This window comes from Parasteatoda tepidariorum, chromosome 1, assembly GCF_982258835.1.
Source record: "Parasteatoda tepidariorum strain Cologne lab strain chromosome 1, Ptep-v5.0, whole genome shotgun sequence".
Lineage (NCBI taxonomy): Eukaryota > Metazoa > Arthropoda > Arachnida > Araneae > Theridiidae > Parasteatoda > Parasteatoda tepidariorum.
Window position 1 is genome coordinate 98145248 of NC_141755.1, and position 21748 is coordinate 98166995.

Consider the following 21748-nt stretch of genomic DNA (forward strand, 5'->3'; position numbering starts at 1 on the left):
GACGACCGCGCGAAGTCGAGCACTTTAAGGTGGAATAATTTAACGAGGACCGATACGGCGTGTCCTCAGTCTCTACGCAGGCTAATCAAAGTGGTTACCCATCTGCTTACTGATATCAGCCAGTGATGCTTGACTTCGGTGTTCTACTGAGAACAGTATATAGAATATAAAACCAAGAAATTATAAAAGACAGATTGCATTTTTTTAACTTCACAGTTATATACACCGAAGAGCCATTACATTATGACCACCCTCCATCTATAACAATGGGCTCACCCAGGTTTGCATGGCTTCTCGCCCAGGAACAATGTTTTCATGGGGCACATTAGGACCCATAATCCTCATAGAACAATCCCTGACGTCTGTAAGCTACTTGAACATAGTTTCAGACCAGGTTCACCCATTCATGGCAACAGTTTTTCCTGCGGGGGATGGTGTTTACCAAGAGGATAATGCACCATGTCATAAGGGTCAAATCGTTGAGGAACATTCCAGTGACTTTCAAGTCATGTCTTGGTCCCCAAATTCACCTAACCTTTATCCAATAGCGCATTTGTGGTCCTACTTGGAAAACCAAATTCGTGCTGCCACGCTACCCCCTCGCAATGTGAGGGAATTGCAGGACCAGTTGGTGAGCGCTTGGTACCAGATACCTCAGACTACCTATCAACACCTTGTGGAATCAATGCCACAGCGGGTGCTAGCAGTTTTGAGGACTAAAGGTGGTCCTACATGTTATTAGGAGGGTGGTCATAATGTAATGGCTCTTCGGTGTATATATATCTGCTTGATGGGTGGACTTTGTTTCGAACGGCTCAATGTTCAAATCAATGCTACTCATATAAGTTTCATCAGCGAGAAATTTTTCACTTGCGTTAGCCTATAGAAATTTTTCACAAATTTTCGTTAGCCTATATTACCTGTATGGCGTTCAAGTTCATAAACTGACATGGCCACCACTAAACCATTTCTTTGGCATTTAATGTGCTAGGAAAAATTCATTCATGAACAATAGGAATTTTTCCAACTAAAAAGGTTTTGAAAACAAACGTAATTTAAGATTGATTTAAAGTGAAACTGAAAACACGCTGTACTTGTTAAAAAATTGTCGAAAAATAATAAAACACACATAAGATACGCTATAAGAATAATGCGAGGGGAAGAGAGATTTTGGATAAAATCCTTCGAATTATTGTATTCAATTTAAGAATGTCCAAGGCTCTCCCTTGTTGAGCAAAGAGCCAGTGCAGCTAATTGTTAACGCGATTTCTCTGCTAATCAATGCTCGCCGTCCTAATCGCAGCTTACGTATGTAATTCGTTTCAGGCTGAGGGGGCTCTCTAAATTTGGAACTGCTAAGTATTCTATATTAAGGTTATCCAAATAACCTTAATATAGAATACTTAGCAGTTCCACATTTTGATAGTCAATGTCAGTTTTTCTTTTTTCCAATTTACACAAGCATACGCCTCATACGCACAACAATTGAGATTTGGACCGACATGTATACACGTCAGACTAGTTAATACCATGAACAAATGAGTCACACTATGTCAATGGAAACTATCAAAAAAAAAATTTTTTGTGTGGACACTAATCAATGTAATATGTACCATCTTTCCAAAACAATAACGAAAGTAAAGATGCATTTAATAACTAGAACTATTTTATGATTGCAGTATTATGTGGAACTAAACGAACCTTATCAAATGATGAATGAAGAACTCTTGCTCAACAACAACGACTATTTGCAAATGGCGGGCATGAAGATGGAGGAATATACGAATATGATTCCAGGGGACGATCCTCCGGCGGTGATACCGCTGGAGAGTCTGTCACCACATCCTCCCGTCACCAACGTGACTTATCTCAATATGACAGCAACCAATGAAGATTCAGACTTCTATCAGTGGAGGACAAAAGAGGACATTCCCCACTATGAGAATGGTGATTCAACTTCTGAACCTCTGTTAATAAAGAGAATGCCAACTTCTTAAAACAGAAAGGGATTGCTCATTTAAGAAAGAAACTGCATTTAGGGAATAGAGATGCCCAAACTAGACCAGCAATCCATCATTTGTTTGCTAATGGCAATCAATTTGCTATAGGATGGAGGGCATCTCTATTTCGATAGATCCATGCTGAATTCCATTGATGTAAAAATCATTAAAAATTATTTTTCTCTGCTTATTTCAAATTAAATTAATTTTTAAGTTAAAATTGTAATTTATGTAATCAAAAATATTTTTTTAATAATTTGACAAGATAGTCATTCGTAAGGATACATTTAATTTAATATTCTGATTATTATAATTTTAATTAATATTATATAATTAATATATAATTTAGATATTAATTAATATTTCATTATAACATATAATTTAATTTAATATTATAATTTTAAATAATATATAATTAATATATAATTTAGATATTAATATTTCATTATAACATATAATTTAATTTAATATTATAATTTTAAATAATATATAATTAATATATAATTTAGATATTAATATTTAATTATAACATAAAATTTAATTTAATATTATAATTTTAATTAATATTATATAATTAATAAATAACTTAAAAATTAATACATTGTTATTTAATTAATATATAATTTAAATATTAATTCATATTTCATTAATATATAATTTAATTTAATATTATAATTTTAGTCATTCGTAAGGAAACATTTAGGAAAACCAATATTATATCAATTCTGTTTAGCGAGATACTTCGTTTCACAAAAAAAATGTGATTTTTGTCTTTTAAACTGTGTCTAGCTAAATTATAAAAAAATAAAACTAACGGGTGTCGTAAAATATTATAGGAAATTTGGAAGAATTATTTTATTTTCTGTTCGATGTAGAAACTAAATTAAGTAATTCAAGCCAATTTTGTTAGAGATGCCCGTTAAATGCCTTTTGAGATTAGTAGACTGACCCTACAATAATGCATTCTATCAGTTTTTGAAACTAAAGCATAAAAAATTTTTGCATTTCTAATCATACAAGAAAAAAATATATTGGTGTGTTCTAATATTTAGGCTGTATAAAAATAGTTTGCTGAATAAAATATTGTCAAATGAATTAATACATAATTCTCAAAAGCAGCAATCCTTTCTGTTAAGGTTGGTGTCAATAATTTGTCCTTGTTTCAGAAATTGCATGCTGAACAAACTGCATGAGATGTTCAGAAATTTTGGTTTTGGTGGTGATGGTTTCAATTTTTAATTGCATAACAAGTTCTTAATTTTTTGATTTAATGATTTTGATGTATGTAGGACACATACAAGTGGACTGCCAAGAAATAAGCACAAGATGTTGAAACGAGCGAAGAAATAGGAATTAGAAAAAAATTCATCTGTAAATATTACTTATTGTAGTCGATATGACACGATGCCAAAAGTCATTGTACATAATTCATAACTTTAAATGTTTAAAACATACATGTGTGTGCTGTTTAAAATCTTGTATTCATAATTCTTGACTTTGCTCAAAATGGTTTTGATATTTTAGTCTATCTAACATGGACATTATTTTTTATCGGACAATGGCGCTTCCTAGTGATCCTAGGTTCACTAGTGATCGCCGAATGTTTAGATTTTTCAGTGGCGCTTCCTATAGTGATCCTAGGTTCACTAGTGATCGCCGAATGTTTAGATTTTTATGTGGCGCTTCCTAGTGATCCTAGGTTCACCAGTGAGCGCCGAGTGTTTAGATTTTTCAGTGGCGTTTCCTAGTGATCACCGAATGTTTAGATTTTTCAGTTTGATAAAAAAAAAGTAAAATTTAAAAAAAATTAACACTAGGGGTAGAAAATTAATATTTAAATGTGAAAGCTTTTTGGATTCTGTTATAAATATCAGGAAGAGCAAAGAAGGGACTAAAATCACCTAAAACAACTTTATTTAAGGATGAAGCTTACTGAATTCCTCTTCACAAATGGTGAACACATTCCAATGTCACCTATAGCAAATAAATTTGTTTTTGATTATTTCTCACCGTCCTTTGCTCTTTCTTACATCAATAACTGTTGGTGAGACTTTAAAATGTATTTTTACCTAACTATTACATTGCAAAGATTATAATAAGAGCAGCCACTATGGGCCACCTTGTATAGATCTGTATGTGTGTCAGATTATATTTGAACATAATATAGAAATGTAAGTAATCCGATAATCATTTACAATTACACTGTATCATTTCATTTAAAGACCTTTTGCTACAATTAAGGTTATTTGATTTTCAATAATATTTTAATATTTGTGCAGCATATCACTATACATTGTGATTCACCGGAATTCCAAATTAATTAAAGAGCAAGCAAGCAGTTCTTGAACAAATGAAGTAACCCTGAAATTAATATTGAAAAAATAATAAAACAAAATCCGTATTAATATAAATTATGGATGGAGCTGAAATGCATTCCACTTACCAATTATTGGAATTCCAATCACTACAAATCAAAAGAACTGTCGATACACTTATAATGCTTCATAGTCATTCCCTGTACAAATGGAACCCCTCATCTTGTAAAAGAATTTCACAACTTCTGCATCCATCCAATAATAGACAATTTTCAAGTAATTCAGATTTAAAAAAAAATAAAGCGTTTAAATTTTAAAAAAACACAAAAAGACCTGTGGTCATATACTACAGAAGGGAAGAAAATAATGTGTTATTTTTTTAATTATCAATTTCTAGTCATGAAAACAATTTGTTTTTGTATACCATACAGTATTAAGGTGATTCTTGTAAGTTTTAAACTGTACTTATAGTGTAGGTTTTTATTTTATTTGTGATGCTTATCCATGAAGATAAAAATGCACCTATATTTAATTACCCTTATAAAACATATCTTTTATTGTGTTCCCTGCATGTGTCATACTGTGATGTATTTTCGAGGAAAAAAAGGCTTTTTTTTTAAATTTTAGTTTAACTCTTTAAATAAGAACAATGGCAACTTCATGCTACATGGAACACTAATTTGTTTCAGGCAGTTGGTGTATGGATTCATATATGCATCATTATTCAAATGAAAAGCATAAGCAAAAAATATTATTGGTCTTATTAAAATATTTTTAATATGAATAATAAAATTCAATGGCTACCATACAAATTCTAGTCTTTCTGGTTTTCGGTCTTGCACCTTTATATTCGCTAAGTTTTGAAGGTTATAGCAAAAATTGTAGGGCGAAATTAACTAAACTAGGAAGACTAAATCCAACAGATGGCGATTAAAAAATTTTCTGCATGTCGCCACCCAATTGGCCCTTTTTTTTTAATCGAAAATATAATTCATGAGCATTTTGTTATTATTATTTTAATTAAAAAAAAAACAGTTGCAATTAGGATCCTAGTTGCAACTTTTGGAAAAGTTGCATTAAGGCAAAGGGTGCGATTGTTCTTGTTTTCCAGTGGCCCATCTATTTTATTTTTATTTTTTGTGCCAGTTTACTCCAAACTTAGAACTCATTTTATCACATGATGATCTGCAGGTTTTGTCTGGTTAATGGCTACCTAGTAAATAGTAAGGATAAGTAAAAACTTTTCTTAAAAGTAAAATCTGATACCAATATATATATATATATATATATATATATATATATATATATATTCTTAACGTTCATATTACAAAAAATGAATTATGAAAACTTTTTTTATAACTACATCCTACTCATCGAATAATCGTTCATTAATCAAGCAATAAGGGGTTTTGTCCCCCAAACCCCAAAACTACACCACTGAATATCACTATGTTTATAAGTTATTGTTTTATATTTCAATTCACCCATAACTAGGGTAAAGATAACCTTTAACTTACAATTAATTATTTGAATCCAGGTTTATGAGTACCATAATACTAAATCGAACTTTTTTTTAGGACTTTATGTTATTTTCTTGCTATTAACTGTAGATATTGTTAAAATTACTAAAACTGGTGCCTTTTAAGGTGAAAAAAAGTTTCCCTTTTTCAAGTGTTAACTATTACACAAACTTTTTTTAATGTAAATATAAAAACTGTATATTTATGTAAATTATGCATTGTATAATAAAAACGTTTATCATTGCATCTGTTCATTAATTATCACTAGGTACACCACAAAAAAATTATCATGATATTCTGACAGCTGCATGCGTCTTCTGATTCTCTAACAAAATAATTTCAATAGAGGTATGCAGGCTGTAAGTGCGAAGCACTCATACAGTATGTTAAGAAAGTATAGGACTTCTAAAAAACGTATGCAATTCTTAGAAGACATAATATAAAACTTTTCGCAGTGGAAAAATAAATTCATTCACACAGAGAATTTTCAAGAATTATATTCATTTTATCCTAGACAACTGTTTTTAACCAAACCAAAATTTAGAATGATATGGATCAGGGCTGCAAATCCAGAACATAAAAATTAAGGACTAAATTGCCTCCAAATTTCAAGATGCTGATTTTATAATGGGTGCAATTTCTAGGATGTAGGTAAAAACATGGATTCGCAGATATGCAATTAGTAATAGTTTTAGTAGTTCGCTAAGAAAAAAAAACATTTTTAAGAAAACTAGGCAGCAAAAAGTTCTTGTTTTATTGTGTGTATACATATATATATATATATATATATATACACACACAGATATTTACAGTTGGACACCGATTTAACGAATTCATAAGGACTGAAAATATTATACGCTAAATCGGAGATAATTCGTAATATCGGAGCAAAATAAGAAAAAAATTGACTAACCTTATGGAATATTCCAACATCTCTAATAAGCAAATACACAAAATAAATAGAAATCTTAAACTTTTTCTTCAGAAACTTAAAATACAGCGAATTATTATGCGGTGATTAATTTGAAATTTTAATGCATTTCGTGAGTAATGTTTGTTTATTTTCTTGATTTCTTAGTTTAAAAATTTCTTTTCGACGTCATGAAGCGAAGAAAATACTCCTTCGTGTATCGCATTAGCTAAGTTTGCACTATTTCCAAACCGCGCAAAGCATCAGAAAAAGTAACTGTTTTCACTGGAGATTCATTATCATCGACTTCTGTGTAAGAGTTGCTCTTCATTGTTTCCTATAGATCTACTTCATAAAATTCGTTAAATCTCGAAATTCGATAAATAGGGGTTCGTTAAACCAGTGTAAGACTGTACATATATAAAAAGTGGGAGAAAATAGATATAAATACAAAAAAATGCTTAGTAGCGAAATATGAGGATTATCTTATGAAAATCAGTAGAGTATGATATTGTGATGGAGGGAGATAAGAGCTTTTTACATATTTCTCTATACCATCAAGTCAATGGTAATTGTCTCTAACAATCGAAGCAAACTAATACCATACTTGACACTGAAGGCTTAGGTGTTCATTTTGTTATGTACTTTGTTTTAGGGCATACAACAAAATTTCCGAATTTGAAACTTCTTCAATTCTTTTTTAGATAAACATTTATTCTTCAACAAAAATTTCAGGACATTTATTGAAGCTTTTAATAATTAAGGACACTTTCTTTATTTTAAGGTTAACTTTGAGTCCTGATTGATTAAAAGAAAAATGAATCAATGTTTAAGCAAATAAATAACCGAAATGGGGAATAACATTTAAAAAGAGAGCAACTCAGCCATTAATTTCTCAGCATCAGCAAGCACTTATACTCAGAAAAATTCTGTTTCCACACTAATTTTATCAAATTATCCTGATTTTTGTAACAAGTGGCATAAATTTCATCATTAATTTTTCAGTTACGTCTTATCCTCACACAATAAACATGTTACAAAACACTTATATTTACCTTAAAAATGAAACTAAGCGTTCATTATTACAAGGCCAATTTTTTCAAAAAATATTGGACTTTGGGTACCTAAATTCAAGCATATTAATTTTCTCAGATTTTTAGGGTATTTTTTTAATAAAATTCCTGAATTTTTTTATGATTGATAAAATACGCTGACTATTTTCCTGTTCCCTCTGATTTCCCTACTTATCCTAAGTTTTTGTTTAGTTCACTCCATGATGTAAGAACTCAAAAATTTTATAAAACTTTAAATCATCTTATGAATATTATTAATGATTTAACTAATAACTTTCCAAAATAATGAACCTGTTTACAAATTTGACTCTTTAGCTAAACAGGGGCGATTGTAAACCCAAGTCACAATTCCGGAAAATTTCTTGAGTTAAAAAAACAAAAAAAAAAAAAAAAACAGTTAAAATTGAAAAATTAGAAAAAAAAATTAACCAGGTTGTTTTCCTTTTTCTCAATATTTCTTAGTTTACTTAAAATTTTACACATACCTATACCATTTACACATACCTATGATGACCTGGAGAAGGAATTAAAACTTACAGATATGTCTTTCTTTCTTGAGTTTATAATTATAATAACTATTTACTGATAAAAAATTAATATTAATCATGAATATAAGCTTATAAAATACGGCTCTCCCTCACAAACAAATAAAATAAACTGTGTTTTTAAGTTCCAACTTTGAAAATTTGAAGCCCTGGCTAAAGATTAAGCAACCACATAAAATAAAATTCTAAGTAATTCTAAGCTATCATCTGCTTTTTCCTACCAAACAAAAATAATTTAAAAAGTTGAAAAAAAAAGCACAAAATTAAATACTAGTCATTATATGGTATTAACAAAGTATTATATTTTTACCATAGTGTTAGAAAAATGAAATCATTGGTAAAATTTTCAATTTTAATATTTATATCAAATAGAAAATACATTTTTGAAATGCATTACTTTAAGTAATAACATTACCTGAATACACATTGTTTCATCATAAATGAATTACTTTCAATGCACAATATTGCATTTTATTACAAATCAATATATAAATTCCTTAATAAGGTATAAATTATCATAAGTAATAAAACATGCAACTGAATAATTAAATAGTGGCAAAAATACTTCCATACCACTTTATTACTGAAAATGTATTGTCAAAACATTTTTGATTACTATGCCATAAATGAATTTTTAATTCAATGAAATTAATGCTATTGTGGTAATATTTTTGTTGCTTAATACTTTCTCAAGAACAAGCTTTATCCATAATAGAAGAAAAGAAGAAAAAACAATCATTTCAGTTACTAAAACAAATTTAAAAAAGAAAAAGAGATAGACATCATTGTCTTATTAAATTACAGCTAAACAAGCAAAATAAATTTGTATGCTAACTTATTTATACTGCCGAGCAATTGAAAAAACAGTGTAAGTACTTTACGATAGATTTTCAGGAAAATAAAAATAAAAAAAATTATAAACAAAAATTTATTATTGAAAAACAATTTTTGCAATTAATAGCTTATTATAATAAAATATTATAATAATATAACATATAATTATTATAATATACTATAATATATAATAATATATTATAATAAAATATATATAACAAAAATGCCAAATATACAAAAATTTCAATTTTGAATTTCTTGTCGCTGACCTTGATTTTCCTATTGCACGGCAGTAAAATACATATTGCCAAATAATATCATTATGAAGTGAAAAACAGGGTGACCAAAAACACAAACAAAGAAAAAATCCCCGATTTTTCAAGATTGAATTTATCAAATTTTCCCTAATTTTAATAACAGGTGGCATAAATTTTATTATTATTTTTTCAATTATTCTTCATCATTATACATTAAATATATTACAAAATACTTATACTTGTTATTAAAATTTAAAAAATTTTTTTTAGGAAATAAATAATAGAAGGCCAATATTTGCAGGGGAGAAAATGCCCTTTTTGACACCTCAAACTAAAATTATTTCATTTTCTCTGACTTTTTTAGTATTTTAATTAAATTCCATGACAGGGTGCGTAGCCAAATCTCTCAACAAAAAATAAGCACCTTTAAAGTACTTTTTAAGCACTCAAAAATATATTTACAAAAATATATAATAAGCACTATATACATTAACAAAATGCAAAATAATTTTTAAAGACTTTACATGATCATGGTAAAATAACTAGTTTCTGACAAAGAACTCTTTTCTTGATTATATTAGCTACCATAAAAAAGATAGAGAGATTTTTCGGTATCATTTCAGAGGGTGAAAAATGAAGTTTGAAATTGAGAATATCTTGCAAAGTGCCGCACAGTTGCACATGAGAGTGCAAGAATCTCACCAAACCCAGCTCAGTAGACACACATGCGGACTCGAAAGAATTCATCAAACATGTTACCTGAATGGCACTTACATACGTTACGGACTGACGGTATGCCAAAATGGACTGTCGTTAAATTAATTGCAAAAACATTGAATAGAACAATGTGAAAACCATACTTTCTCATAATATGCAGCAAAAATGAACATGATAAAAAAATCTCAATTATGAAAAGGGAAAATTAAACACTTTTTAAAAACACTATGAACCATGTATTCCCTAATTTCCCTGATATTTTCCTAATTTTTTTCAGATTCTCAGAATTTTTACTCTTTCGTGATCACCCTGTGAAAACTATGTAAACATATTTAACAATCTAAAACAGGCAAAGATCAAAGAAAAAAACATGTTAGATAACATATGATGAACATATTTAGTTAAGTAAGTAAAATGTTAAGTATGAAGAAGTAAAGTAATATCAATCGAAATATTTTCAAACAACAAAATAAAAAATAAAATTGCATATTACACCAGGATGCACAAAATAGAAAGAGGAATTAATTACAATGAATGCATACCCCTACAAATAACAAAAATAATCTTACAAAGTAATAAATATATGGCACACACAAGATAATGCCCAACCATGTTAAACAATATAGTTTTAAATCTTCTAAGAAATACCAAATATTTTTTAAATTTTTTTAAGATATATAAGAACAAGTTTAACATAGTAAGATATGTAAACTAGCCTTTAAAAAAAAGAATAATAAATAATATTTTATTATCAAAACTCTTTAATTTCTCCCCTGTTAATTAATAAAAAATAAAACAATTACTACATTTTGAATAGCACCAAATGAAATAAGTAAAATTTGTAAACAAAAGAAAATTAACGAAATACAGTAGAAGATCTTTATAACGTAAATCTTGGAATTATTGCCTTAAATAGAATTTTGTATGTAATATATATTATTTCATGTATCATTAAACTTAATATACATCTAAATTAGATCAATACTAATTGTTGAAACCTTGTCTTATGACTTTGTTAGAAAAAACAGCTAATTAATGATGAACCAGATAAATCAATTAAAATGTGGCACCAATTATAATTTTAGTAGGTTCAATAAACTGGATTTAATACCAAAAACAAAAAATCCACCTTTATAACTCCCACACTTAAGATAGAATCCCGGTTGAGGTGCAAAAACTCAGAAGTGCTATTTTCTTCCAAGTTTTAGTTGATTGTCTCAATGGTTTAGTCTATAATTTCCTTTTCAACAACAAGGGAATCTTCAAAATCCTTACACGGGTAATTCAAAATTAATATAAAGATTACAAACAGCTATAACTATTTAATTAAAAATAAATTATCGATAAGATTAACATAGAATGTAGGTGGAACTTCAAATTTTTTTAGGGGAGGCACGGCGAAACGGAATCCTGCGTGCAATTCATTAGAGAAAATGGTGAGTCCCATGCAGAAACAATTCTGCGTGTTAAAATTTAACAATTATCATTTTGTTATCATAATGCAGAGAAGATTTCTGATATAACAGAGAAGATTAAGGGTGTATCTGCGTCCCATGCTCAAAACAAATGAGGAACGCATTTGTAATGCGCTTGCAACGGTGACTACACAAATGCTTCTGAATGAATGACGTGAAATGGACTATCCCCTGGTTGCTGTCCATGTGACCAAGGGAAGTTACATAGAAAATCTGTGGAGCATGTATATTTAAAGTTTTGAAGTTCCTTCTACTTTCTTTGCAAATTTTATTGATATATTTTTTATCATTAAATAGTTATAGGTATTATGCCTTGAAATAATTTTTCAATACAAATACTTTAAAACAAAAACCATGGACTTAAGTATTGTTGGAAAATGTAAACAAATAGATTGGTAGTGTTTTCTCTTTGCTGAGGGAAGTTGTGTCACTTTCATGCGAAAGTTGTGTCACTTCCTGTTGTGTCTCAGCTAGAAGGAAGTGGGTGTTTTTGTATTTAGTTAGTTATGTTTTGCCTTGTACTCAGTTATGTTTTTCTCTTGAAGAGTTATGTTTAGTTTTGTATTTAAAGAAACTTAAATTATCAAGAGAACTTACAGCAAACAATTTTATCAACTATGCAACTGTTACAAAATGTGATTTTCACTGTTTACATTCCTAAGTTAGTATGGTTTATAAAATTGCATTATAAAGATTCTCTACTGACTAATAACTCAAAGAAAGTACAGGATAAGTGAAAAAATAAGAAAATCTCACTCATCGTCTAGCTGTATGAGTTTATCGTGTACTCGATAGAGACCTTTGAAATACTTGACAGTTTTCACCCTAAGTTCGAGAGTTGCATCTTCATCACAAATGAATAAAGCTTTTGGATGCATTTGGAAAGCAGAAACGGTCCACATGTGGCTGATTCCTTCTTCAATAGCTTTAGATAAGGCTAGGGCCTTGTGAGAGCCTGTTATCAAAATCATTACCTTCAAAATAAAAGTTTGTAAAATCATTAAAAGGATATTTTTTTTTGGATAAAACAGACAAAAGGAGTAAATGAAAAACCAAAACAAATTTGCTTTTTTACTAGTGATAAAGGAAAATTTTATTGGTTTTGATAGTTTTTCTAGCATAATTTTTCCTATTAAAATGCTCATAATAGTTAGAGAGAAAATGCTTACAGTGTTTGGAAAAAATCATCAATTCCCACATGCAAATTATTAAATAACATTTGAATTCAATAAACAATTTTTAAGATAATCTCGAGAGAAAAAAAAGTGAATATTTCACTTAACATTTTTGTACGTACAACTGTGTAGATAGTTCTTAAATTCATCATTTAAAAATTCTATGATAGCAAATATTATAAGATTAATATAATTAGTAATACCACATAACTGCTTAAAAAGAAAAACCTAAAATGGTACATCTTTAATTTGCTTCATATATTTTGCTGTATAAATATTTTCTTTCAGCATAAATAAATTGTACTCATATTTTCCTGTCCTGAATACAAATGAAAAATAAAGTGATGCTGATAAGTCTGCAAAACATTTTTAAAAAAAAAATTTTTTTAATTGAATACTATATTAAAAAAAACTAGGAGTTTCTTTTTTTTTTTTCAATAATTTTTCATTTCTAAAGGAAAACACATTTTTAAAAAAACGAAGCTTAAAATGTCTCCTTTGTTTCAAGAGATAAAAAAAGAATAATTACCTCTCTGGCAGCCATTACAGTAGCCACTCCAACAGTCAGGGCTTCGGTCGGAACCTTCGTAAAGTCGTTGCCAAAAAATCGAGCGTTAGCTTCAATTGTATCCACTGCCAGAGTTTTTAGCCTTGTTCTGGAGGCCAAGCTTGAGCCAGGTTCATTAAATGCAATGTGACCATCTGGACCAATACCTAACACACACACACACAAAAAGAATGTCATTTGAAATATGTTTAAAACAGAACACATACGTAAAATCCAAAATTTATTACATTCCTCAGTTAAGCAATGATTTTAATAATTTTCACTTTGCAAACAGCAATTTAAATGTTTTATAATCATTTTGTTTTCTTGTATTTTATCTGCAAATGATGAGTTTAAAATGCTATAATTTTAGTTGAAAAAAATTTAGATAATATAAAATTATTTTCCTTTTAAATAATATAAAATAATGAGAGCTTGTTAGAGAAGTATTGATTATTTTTATAATATTATTACTAAATTTTAGTTCTTTTTTTCCCCTCAATTCTGTTATGTTTTCTTTTATCTTCTGTGATTTAAAATATTTCCATTTTAAATTAAAATTAGTTATTCCAGAATTTTATAATTTTAACCATGAGATTGGTTAATGCAAACTTTAAAAAATAATATATATTGCCATTATAATTAATTTAATGTTGATTTTTAGCAGTCACTTAGTTTTTCTTTTTTGTTATTTTCCAATTGTTAAACTTAAAATTACATCAAATTTGAACAAAATTAAAAATTATAAGATTGTTCATTACCTCAACTCTCAATAAATTGCAATAATTTAAAAAAAAAAATTAAAAATACTGCTCTTTTTTATAGCATCCTGCTTAAACTATTGGGATCATATTTTCCAGATTACTGCAATATTTTGAATTTCAGAAATTCAAATCCGTCTGAAAAATTATGAATATTTAAAGAAAGCATATTATTATGTCTGACTTCAGTACTTAAAGTATTGTGTCTACAATAATTAACTAGCATATTTAAGGCTAAGAACCATTAAGATTGAAATAGAAAAAAAAAAAAAATCTGATCACTAAATTAAAAGTCATTCAGGTTGTTCACTCTTTTATTTCACACATTATACAAATTTAGAAAAAAAGTAAAAACAAGCATTTTTAATAGCAATTTGCAAATTTTTAATCGCCAGTTTGATTTTTTTCAAATTGCTCTTTGCAATACAATTTAAACAATAGCATTTAATGCTTTAATATTTTTAAAAAATTACAAGGAAAAACTAAAGCTCTTTTTTTAATGCAAGGAGGGTGTTATATACATATATATATATATTGCAATTAATGTTTTTTCTTTAATCACTGAGGGCAATTTTTCAAATCAGTTGCAAAAATTTGTACTGAGCTCTTTAATTAATTCATAATATCGTGAAAATTTTATTACTTGATATAATTATAGTAATTATATCAAGTAATAAAAGTAGTAATAATTCGTTAATATATATATATATATATATATATATATATATATATATATATATATATATATATATATATACAGGGTGTCTCAGTTAAGCGTTTCAGAACTTCTAAGAGGGGTAGGGGGCATCCTGAAGACTCGAAATCATATAGCAATGTGGGGTCGGAAATGCTTTCCTGAAGCGGTGATGTACACAGAAGCAGCATAAAGAAAAGAGACCGTAAGTGAAAAATCGCTATAATAATGCATTAAAAAAATCACCGCTGTCACCGCTTTAGGAAAGCATTTCCGACCCCACATTGTTATATGATTTCGAATCATCAGGATGCCCCCTACCCCTCTTAGAAGTTCTGAAACGCTTAACTGAGACACCCCGTATATATATATATATATACAGTTATTATTGATGTATTTTGGAAAACATAATAAATTTATTGCTTAAATTCTATTAGTACAATTTCATAAAAAAATTTCATGATGATGGGAGATTTAGCCTTTAAATCTTATATGTCTCCATTTAATACAAAACAAAAATTTTTTTTAAAAAAAAAGAACGTTTTTTCAAAAAATTTCTGTTTTATAATAAAAAAAACTGTCAAAGCCCATTTGTTACTTGAATAAGCGTCTGCCAACATTTTTCTAACCATGAATTGCATAACAAAAAATAAAAAAAATTGGAGATGTTATATATTTGAATTAATATACAGGAACATGAATTGCATTTAGTTTAAAAGGCAACAAAAAGAGATTTAAATAAAAAATAGTATTTACCTCCCATGAAAAGGTCAATTCCTCCTGCTTCCTCAATCTTTCTTTCATAATTCTCACACTCAGCGTTGAGATCTGGTGCATTTCCGTCTAGTAGATTAACATTCCTCGGATGGATGTCAATGTGCTTGAAAAAATTATTCCACATGAACGAGTGATAGCTTTCGGGATGTTCTCTTGGGAGGCCTTTAACAACAATAATAATAATAAATACACTATTTTAATGCTACTTTTGATTATTTTTCTAACAGATTTTTAATTAAGTTTATTTTTAAATTACCATTCTAAATAAATTTTTGTAATGAACTGTATTTATTTCAAGTTGTCATTCTATCACATTAGGCTATCCGCAAAAAAAATTATCTATTTATTTATTCAGACGCAAAAAAAAATTTATATTTATTTATTCAGATGCAAAAAAAATTATCTATTTATTCATACGCAAAAAAAATATATCTATTTATTTATTGCTAATTTAATTACACAAATATTGAGTTAAAAATTTTAATCTTAAGGGGACACGGGACCTTTCAAATGAAAATTTATGAAAACTTGTTTTTTAATTTAATTTTACTATTATGAACATAATTTATTTATTTTTTAGCATATTTTAGGAAATAGGCAAAGTAAAAACAATTTTGGTCAAAATTTTTTTAAAAATTTAATAAAATATGTAAATTTTAAAAAATACAAAAATTGTCCCTTGTGTCTGAAATTTCATCCAAATAATTAAAAAATTTTTCTATAGATAGATAATGATGATATAAAGACTCTCTAGCATCAGTTATTGTTTCACTTCAACAGGTTTTGAGAAAAAAAATTTTTTTTTAGTTCCGACGCTTTTTTTTCGAAAATTTTCATTTCCTCCTACAGTTAAAGTTGTATAAAAAACTTTATAATTAATATTTCGTGAAAACAATGCTACATTGTCTTTATAACAGTCATATGAAGCATATGAAAAATTTTCAGGCAAAATTTTCAATTATTCAGACACAAGGGACAAATTATAGATGTAAATTATGCAAAAAAAGTTAACGGAGAAAAACTACTTTTTTTGTGTAAATTAACTAAAACTCACTGTAATAGCTATAATATCATGCTTAAAATATAAAAAGAACTTCCGATGTATTCTTAATATAATAAGTGCTAAATTTTTACCAATACAAACGATTTTTACATAAAAATATTGTTCGTTATGCATCAAATCAATATGTCATATGTAACCTTGAAACAAAGAAAAAAGATTATTTTTGTGTGCATAAAAATTACACTAAAAACATTATTCTCTATAATTTTAATAAAACAAATAATATATTTGATACCAGATAAATAAAAAAATTATTGACATTGACATAGGAAAAGCATATTGCAGAATTTCGATAACATGCTAGAAAATTTATATACTAATGCTATACTAATTAATTAACTTATTAATGCTATATTAATTTATTAATGCTATATTAATTAATTAATTTATATGCTATACTAATTAAAAAATATTTTATAGAAATATTGATTTGAACATAAAAAAAAATCAAAATAAGCTTGATAACTACAATGTAAACAAACAGACAGCTTATGGAACGTCAAAAGTGCCACGCCCACTTTTCAGAAAAATAGCTATAAAATCATAAAAAATCATCGTATCGAAAAAATTTGAACAACACGTGATTCAGGCTGACTATCTTTATATTTTTAACAAAAAAATTTTTTTTGAAAATTTTATGATTTCAAGGTCCCGTGTCCCCTTAAAAAGGGCTGTATTCCTTTCCTTTATTTATAGAATGTAAGAGGTCTAACACTCCCTCAGTTTCGCGTTCCCTGACTAATGCATTCCTTCATTGCTGTCATTTCTAGTTTTAATAGAGCTCACCGCTTCTATAGTTTGATCACTAGGAGTGATCACTAGGCACTGATTTAGCGGTACCTTCACAAATTCAACTTTAGGAAGAATGGTAGTTTCACAAAATAATTTTTCTTAAAATTTTATTTTTCTATCCCATAAGAAACGATAAATCCAGATTTTTACCATATTTTTGTGTTGATTTTTTAATAAAATTTTTAATTTTCACAACTTATGTCTAAATTTTCACAAAATAAGTAGTACCTCTCAGAAAAAGTTCGACAAAGCCCTGACAATTTTCCTACGCATTTCTTAACATTAAATATCTCAACAATTTTACAGAGTTGAGAACTTATTATTTCTTAAATGCCAATATATAAGTTATTATTCGAAGTATCTGTATTAATATTTGAGATCTTACAGCAGCTTCAATAAAAATAATTCTTTTTATGCAATCGTGAACACCTGCTGTTTAAAATTCAAATTTAAATTGCAAATTTACTATTCCAATGAATTTTGCTGCTAAGCAGTTTTACGGAAAAATAATTTAAAATAGAAAATTCTAAACAAAAATGCTAAATTTGTTAATGTTCCAAAATTTTAAGACAAATATAAAATAAGTAAAATAAAATGCTTACCAACATATTCGTCCATATTAAATGTTTTTACATAACGAAAAGAAACACTTCCATTTTTACAAAATTCTACTAATTTCTTATAAGTTCCTAAGGGTGTTGAACCTGAAATAAATAAAATATTTACAAAAATAGAATCAATCATATAAACAATTAAATATATACATACTTTACCCAGGAATGTACCGAACATTTGGTCATTATTTCTATTACCTATTAAGGTCGTTGAAGAGCTGACCCAATTTTTTTGGGGTTTACGACTACTTATATTCAACTCTTAGCCTTGTAATTTTGAACCCAATAGAGAAGACAAGCAAATTTCTGGATCAAATATTGGGAGGAATTTGCCTTCGTGGAGGTCTTTTCGATGGAACTAACCCACATTTGCATTACATGGAGAGGAAAGCCACAAAAACCTCCTACAGTTAGCCCAACGGCAAGGGGACTCTAACCCATGATCCATCTATCATTGAATATTTTACGTCAACACAGTGGTCAGTGCAAGCTGGATGAGGAATTCGTATCGACCAGCCATCACTGGGATTAGAACCCGGCTCACCTCATTGGAAGGCAAATGCTCTATCCCCTCAGCCATCATGGCTCTTGGTTATAATTTAAACCTATGCTAAGTATTCAGTTGAGCCAATTAAATTATTTAATCTGACATATAATTCTTAGGTGTTTAATTGTTCGAGTAAAATTTTTTCTTCTGTTTTATTAATTTATCGATTAATAAAGCCTTAAAAGGATACATGCAAATGGTTGAAGACATTAGTTAATTTTTTTATAAATCTATACATGAAATAATTATGTTTATTAATAATTTAAAACAGATATATTGAAATATTACAATCAAAACAATATACAATAAATTAAATAATCATTAAAAGGAACAGTTTTTCCATTATTCTCCTTAACTATCAGGACCATATTTTCCTGATTCTAGCTTTTTGTCACATTTTGCAGGTCAGGATTCAGAATCTGTCAAACAAAATGTATGCGTATTTGAAAACTTTATGTTTTTGTACCTAATTTCATAGCTTCAAGAATCGTCTGCAGGTACTAATAAACAATAAGGTCAACCCTCGTAACCACTAAAATTACATCTTGACATTCAGATATCATAAGGTAAAAAATAATTCAGGCATTTCGTTTTTTATTTTGTAAGCTGTGCACCACAGCAATAAAAATGAAGCTTAATTTCTCTTCATTGTATTTTTATTTAAAAAAATTTAACAAGCACTATGTTTAAATCACAATTTTATTTTTTTACAATAAAGCTCCCATTCATTTATTAAAAAACTTTTTTCAATTGGTTTTAAAGAATTCTTTTATTTTAACTCTCCATGCACTTGTCAATTTTTGCATTTTGCTAATTTAAGAAACAGTACAAAATAGCAAAATCCTTAGTATTTTCCATGAAGAGGTGTTTCTCCCTTTTCTGTATCAATCACCTGGCTTTGGAAAATTAAGGTCAGTAGACACTTGACAAAACATTAGAGTATTCTAAGATAAATTTATATAAAAACAAATTGTAATTAATAAATACTGTCTGGGTTTTTAATAAACACAGAAAATATTTATTTGCAACAACTAACCTGTCGGCAAGCCCAATACAAAATATTTATTTTCTGAAGGATTAAATTCACGGATTTTTTTACGAATATATTTTGCAGCCCATTCACTAACTGCATCGTAATTATCAAGGATAACCAGTTTCATGTCAAATTAGAAATTTGAATTAGTGACCGTATTAGTGAATAATTCGATTTCAGATCCAAACAATATATCACTCCAATCTAGATTCAAGTAAATAAAAACAAAAAAAAATTCGAATCAGGCTTCTCATATATTTAAGAAATGTGTGTTATCAGGATTCAACTTAAGCAACTGCTTTGTTTACATTTCCCAAGTAGAAAGTCCGTTCGGCGAAAAGACAGACTAGATGTAAATAAAATTACGTCACTTGGCGACGTCAATCACGTGTTTGGCGAGGCGCTGAAGCTGAACAGTCGGCGAATATTCGCCACCTTTTTTTGTTGGCGATCGAAATGGGCTACAGGTGGCGCATAACAGAGCTCTTTACCTATGGCAATACTATGCATGCTTTCAGCAGTAGCGTGCGGATAGTCATAGGAGTTGGAAGTGTTTTATTTTCTGTCTTGAATTTAAAGCTTGAATTTAAAGCTTGTCTTGTTATTTAAAGCTTGAAAACTATGTGGATCTCGAAATCGTATTAAACATTTATATATATATAAAGGAATGAAAATCAAAATTTAGACTAACAATAATAAATAATAGATAACTACTCATATGTATAATAGTTATAGTTGAAACTGAATTGAACTGAAACTGCAATAATTATTAGTTGAAACTGAATATTTATAATGTTATACATAATCATGATAAAGTATTAATAGTACTGTATTTTTAAAAAAACTAGTTAATAATTTCAATAATTTTGACAATATTTTTCATTCATAATTTATAATAAAAATCATAATTTTATAATATAAATCTTAATGTATAGATAGTATAAATCATAATTTTTAATGAAAATATTGTGCATGATTTAGCGTCTAATAAAAAGTCCCCGATAATAAAAAACTTGTTCCACGTTTTTGTCAGATTTCGACAGTTTTTTACGCTTTTCGACAGGTTTTTGCCATCGAGAATCCAACACTGGGGTAAACGCTATACTAGAAATATTGTCCCAACAATTTGATCAAGAAAGTAGTCGAAAGTTTGTACCAGGTAATGCTGATTTTATTTTTCGCGTATTTCGTTACATATCAAGAACTTTTCAAGCGTTTTTTGCACACAAGTTTAAATTCCAAGGATAATTCCATGAAAAGAAAATTATGTTTTATCACTTTATTTAATAATGCTCGAACTATTTCTTAAAATGCAATGTATGCAAATTTTTAAATTATTTTAAAGAATTTGGTTTTATATGGGAAAATGCAAAATTGATCAAATAGTTTCTGAGGAATCAAATTTTTTAAAAGTCTAAAAAAAGTGTTTTTAAAATTCATAAATGTTTAGCGTGTGGAGAGTCATAGAAGAAGGAAGTACGTTAGTTTTTCTCTTGATTTCAATATAGATCAAAATCTTTTAAGTTGGAAAACTATATGGAACTGAAAACTACATTGGGCATAGTTCTAAAGAAAAGCATCACGGAAATTTTAGAAAAATATTTTTATTAAATAGAAAGGAAAAATATTAAGGAAGGGGAAAATATCGTAGTACATTCCTATACAACTTAAAACAGGAGGAGAGTGAGAAGGGCCCAAGGCATGGAACCGGTCTTCTTCCCAGATGGCGTATTCGAGTATTGCGATTGTGTATTTTGGGTTGTTGGAAAATAATTAGTTTTTTTTCTTCCTCAACAGAGAAATTAATTATATTTTTTCCCCGGCCAACTTGTGCGGCATAATCGTTGTATAGTTTGATAGAGCAACGCTTGCTTGTGAAAAAGTTCGATTGATTATGTGCGGTAGTTTTCGGTAGGTGCCCTTTCACAAATATGGAAAGTGAAAAACAGAAATTCTGGCAAATTTTACTATCGATCAGAAGGAAAAAACACTGTTCAAGCAAGAAAAAAAATTATCCGATGAGTATGAAGAAGATGCATTGGCGGCGCTAACATCGGATTGCAAAATTTCGATTAAGATGCATGAATATGCACCACGCC

The 21748-nt window shown here is 28.4% G+C and overlaps 3 protein-coding genes across 4 annotated transcripts in view; 2 read left to right on the forward strand and 1 right to left on the reverse strand.

The window, feature by feature from the left end:
• Positions 1–4669, forward strand: part of LOC107454058 (vascular endothelial growth factor receptor kdr-like) — a 55524-nt gene extending 50855 nt beyond the window's left edge. The window contains exons 22-23 of one of the 2 annotated variants that reach the window (XM_087149251.1): positions 1680–1947; positions 3290–4669. In XM_087149251.1, the coding sequence (XP_087005377.1) occupies positions 1680–1947; positions 3290–3333 (312 nt within the window). In that variant the 3' untranslated portion in view covers positions 3334–4669. Of the gene's footprint in view, positions 1–1679; positions 2150–3289 lie in introns of those variants that run through there. The other variant, XM_087149247.1, reaches the window with a different exon arrangement.
• The window catches only part of LOC147816631 (uncharacterized), a 232610-nt gene that overhangs the window by 169126 nt on the left and 41736 nt on the right, over positions 1–21748 (forward strand). The gene's annotated exons all lie outside the window — the stretch shown is intronic.
• Oscillin (glucosamine-6-phosphate isomerase Oscillin) lies at positions 10018–20022 on the reverse strand. Its single transcript, XM_016071113.5, has 5 exons — positions 19653–20022; positions 18058–18159; positions 15580–15762; positions 13351–13535; positions 10018–12620 (listed from the first exon to the last, which is right to left on the reverse strand). The coding sequence occupies exons 1-5, from the start codon at positions 19774–19776 to the stop codon at positions 12399–12401; spliced, it is 816 nt and encodes a 271-aa protein (XP_015926599.1). The 5' UTR covers positions 19777–20022; the 3' UTR covers positions 10018–12398.

Excerpts from the sequence above, each read along its gene's own strand:
- Oscillin (XM_016071113.5), bottom strand. The coding sequence starts at position 19,776 with ATGAAACTGGTTATCCTTGATAATTACGATGCAGTTAGTGAATGGGCT. Across the intron at positions 18,160-19,652 it reads TGTATTGGGCTTGCCGACAG|GTTCAACACCCTTAGGAACT; the intron begins GTTAGTTGTTGC and ends TATTTATTTCAG. Across the intron at positions 12,621-13,350 it reads CTGTAATGGCTGCCAGAGAG|GTAATGATTTTGATAACAGG; the intron begins GTAATTATTCTT and ends TTTATTTTGAAG.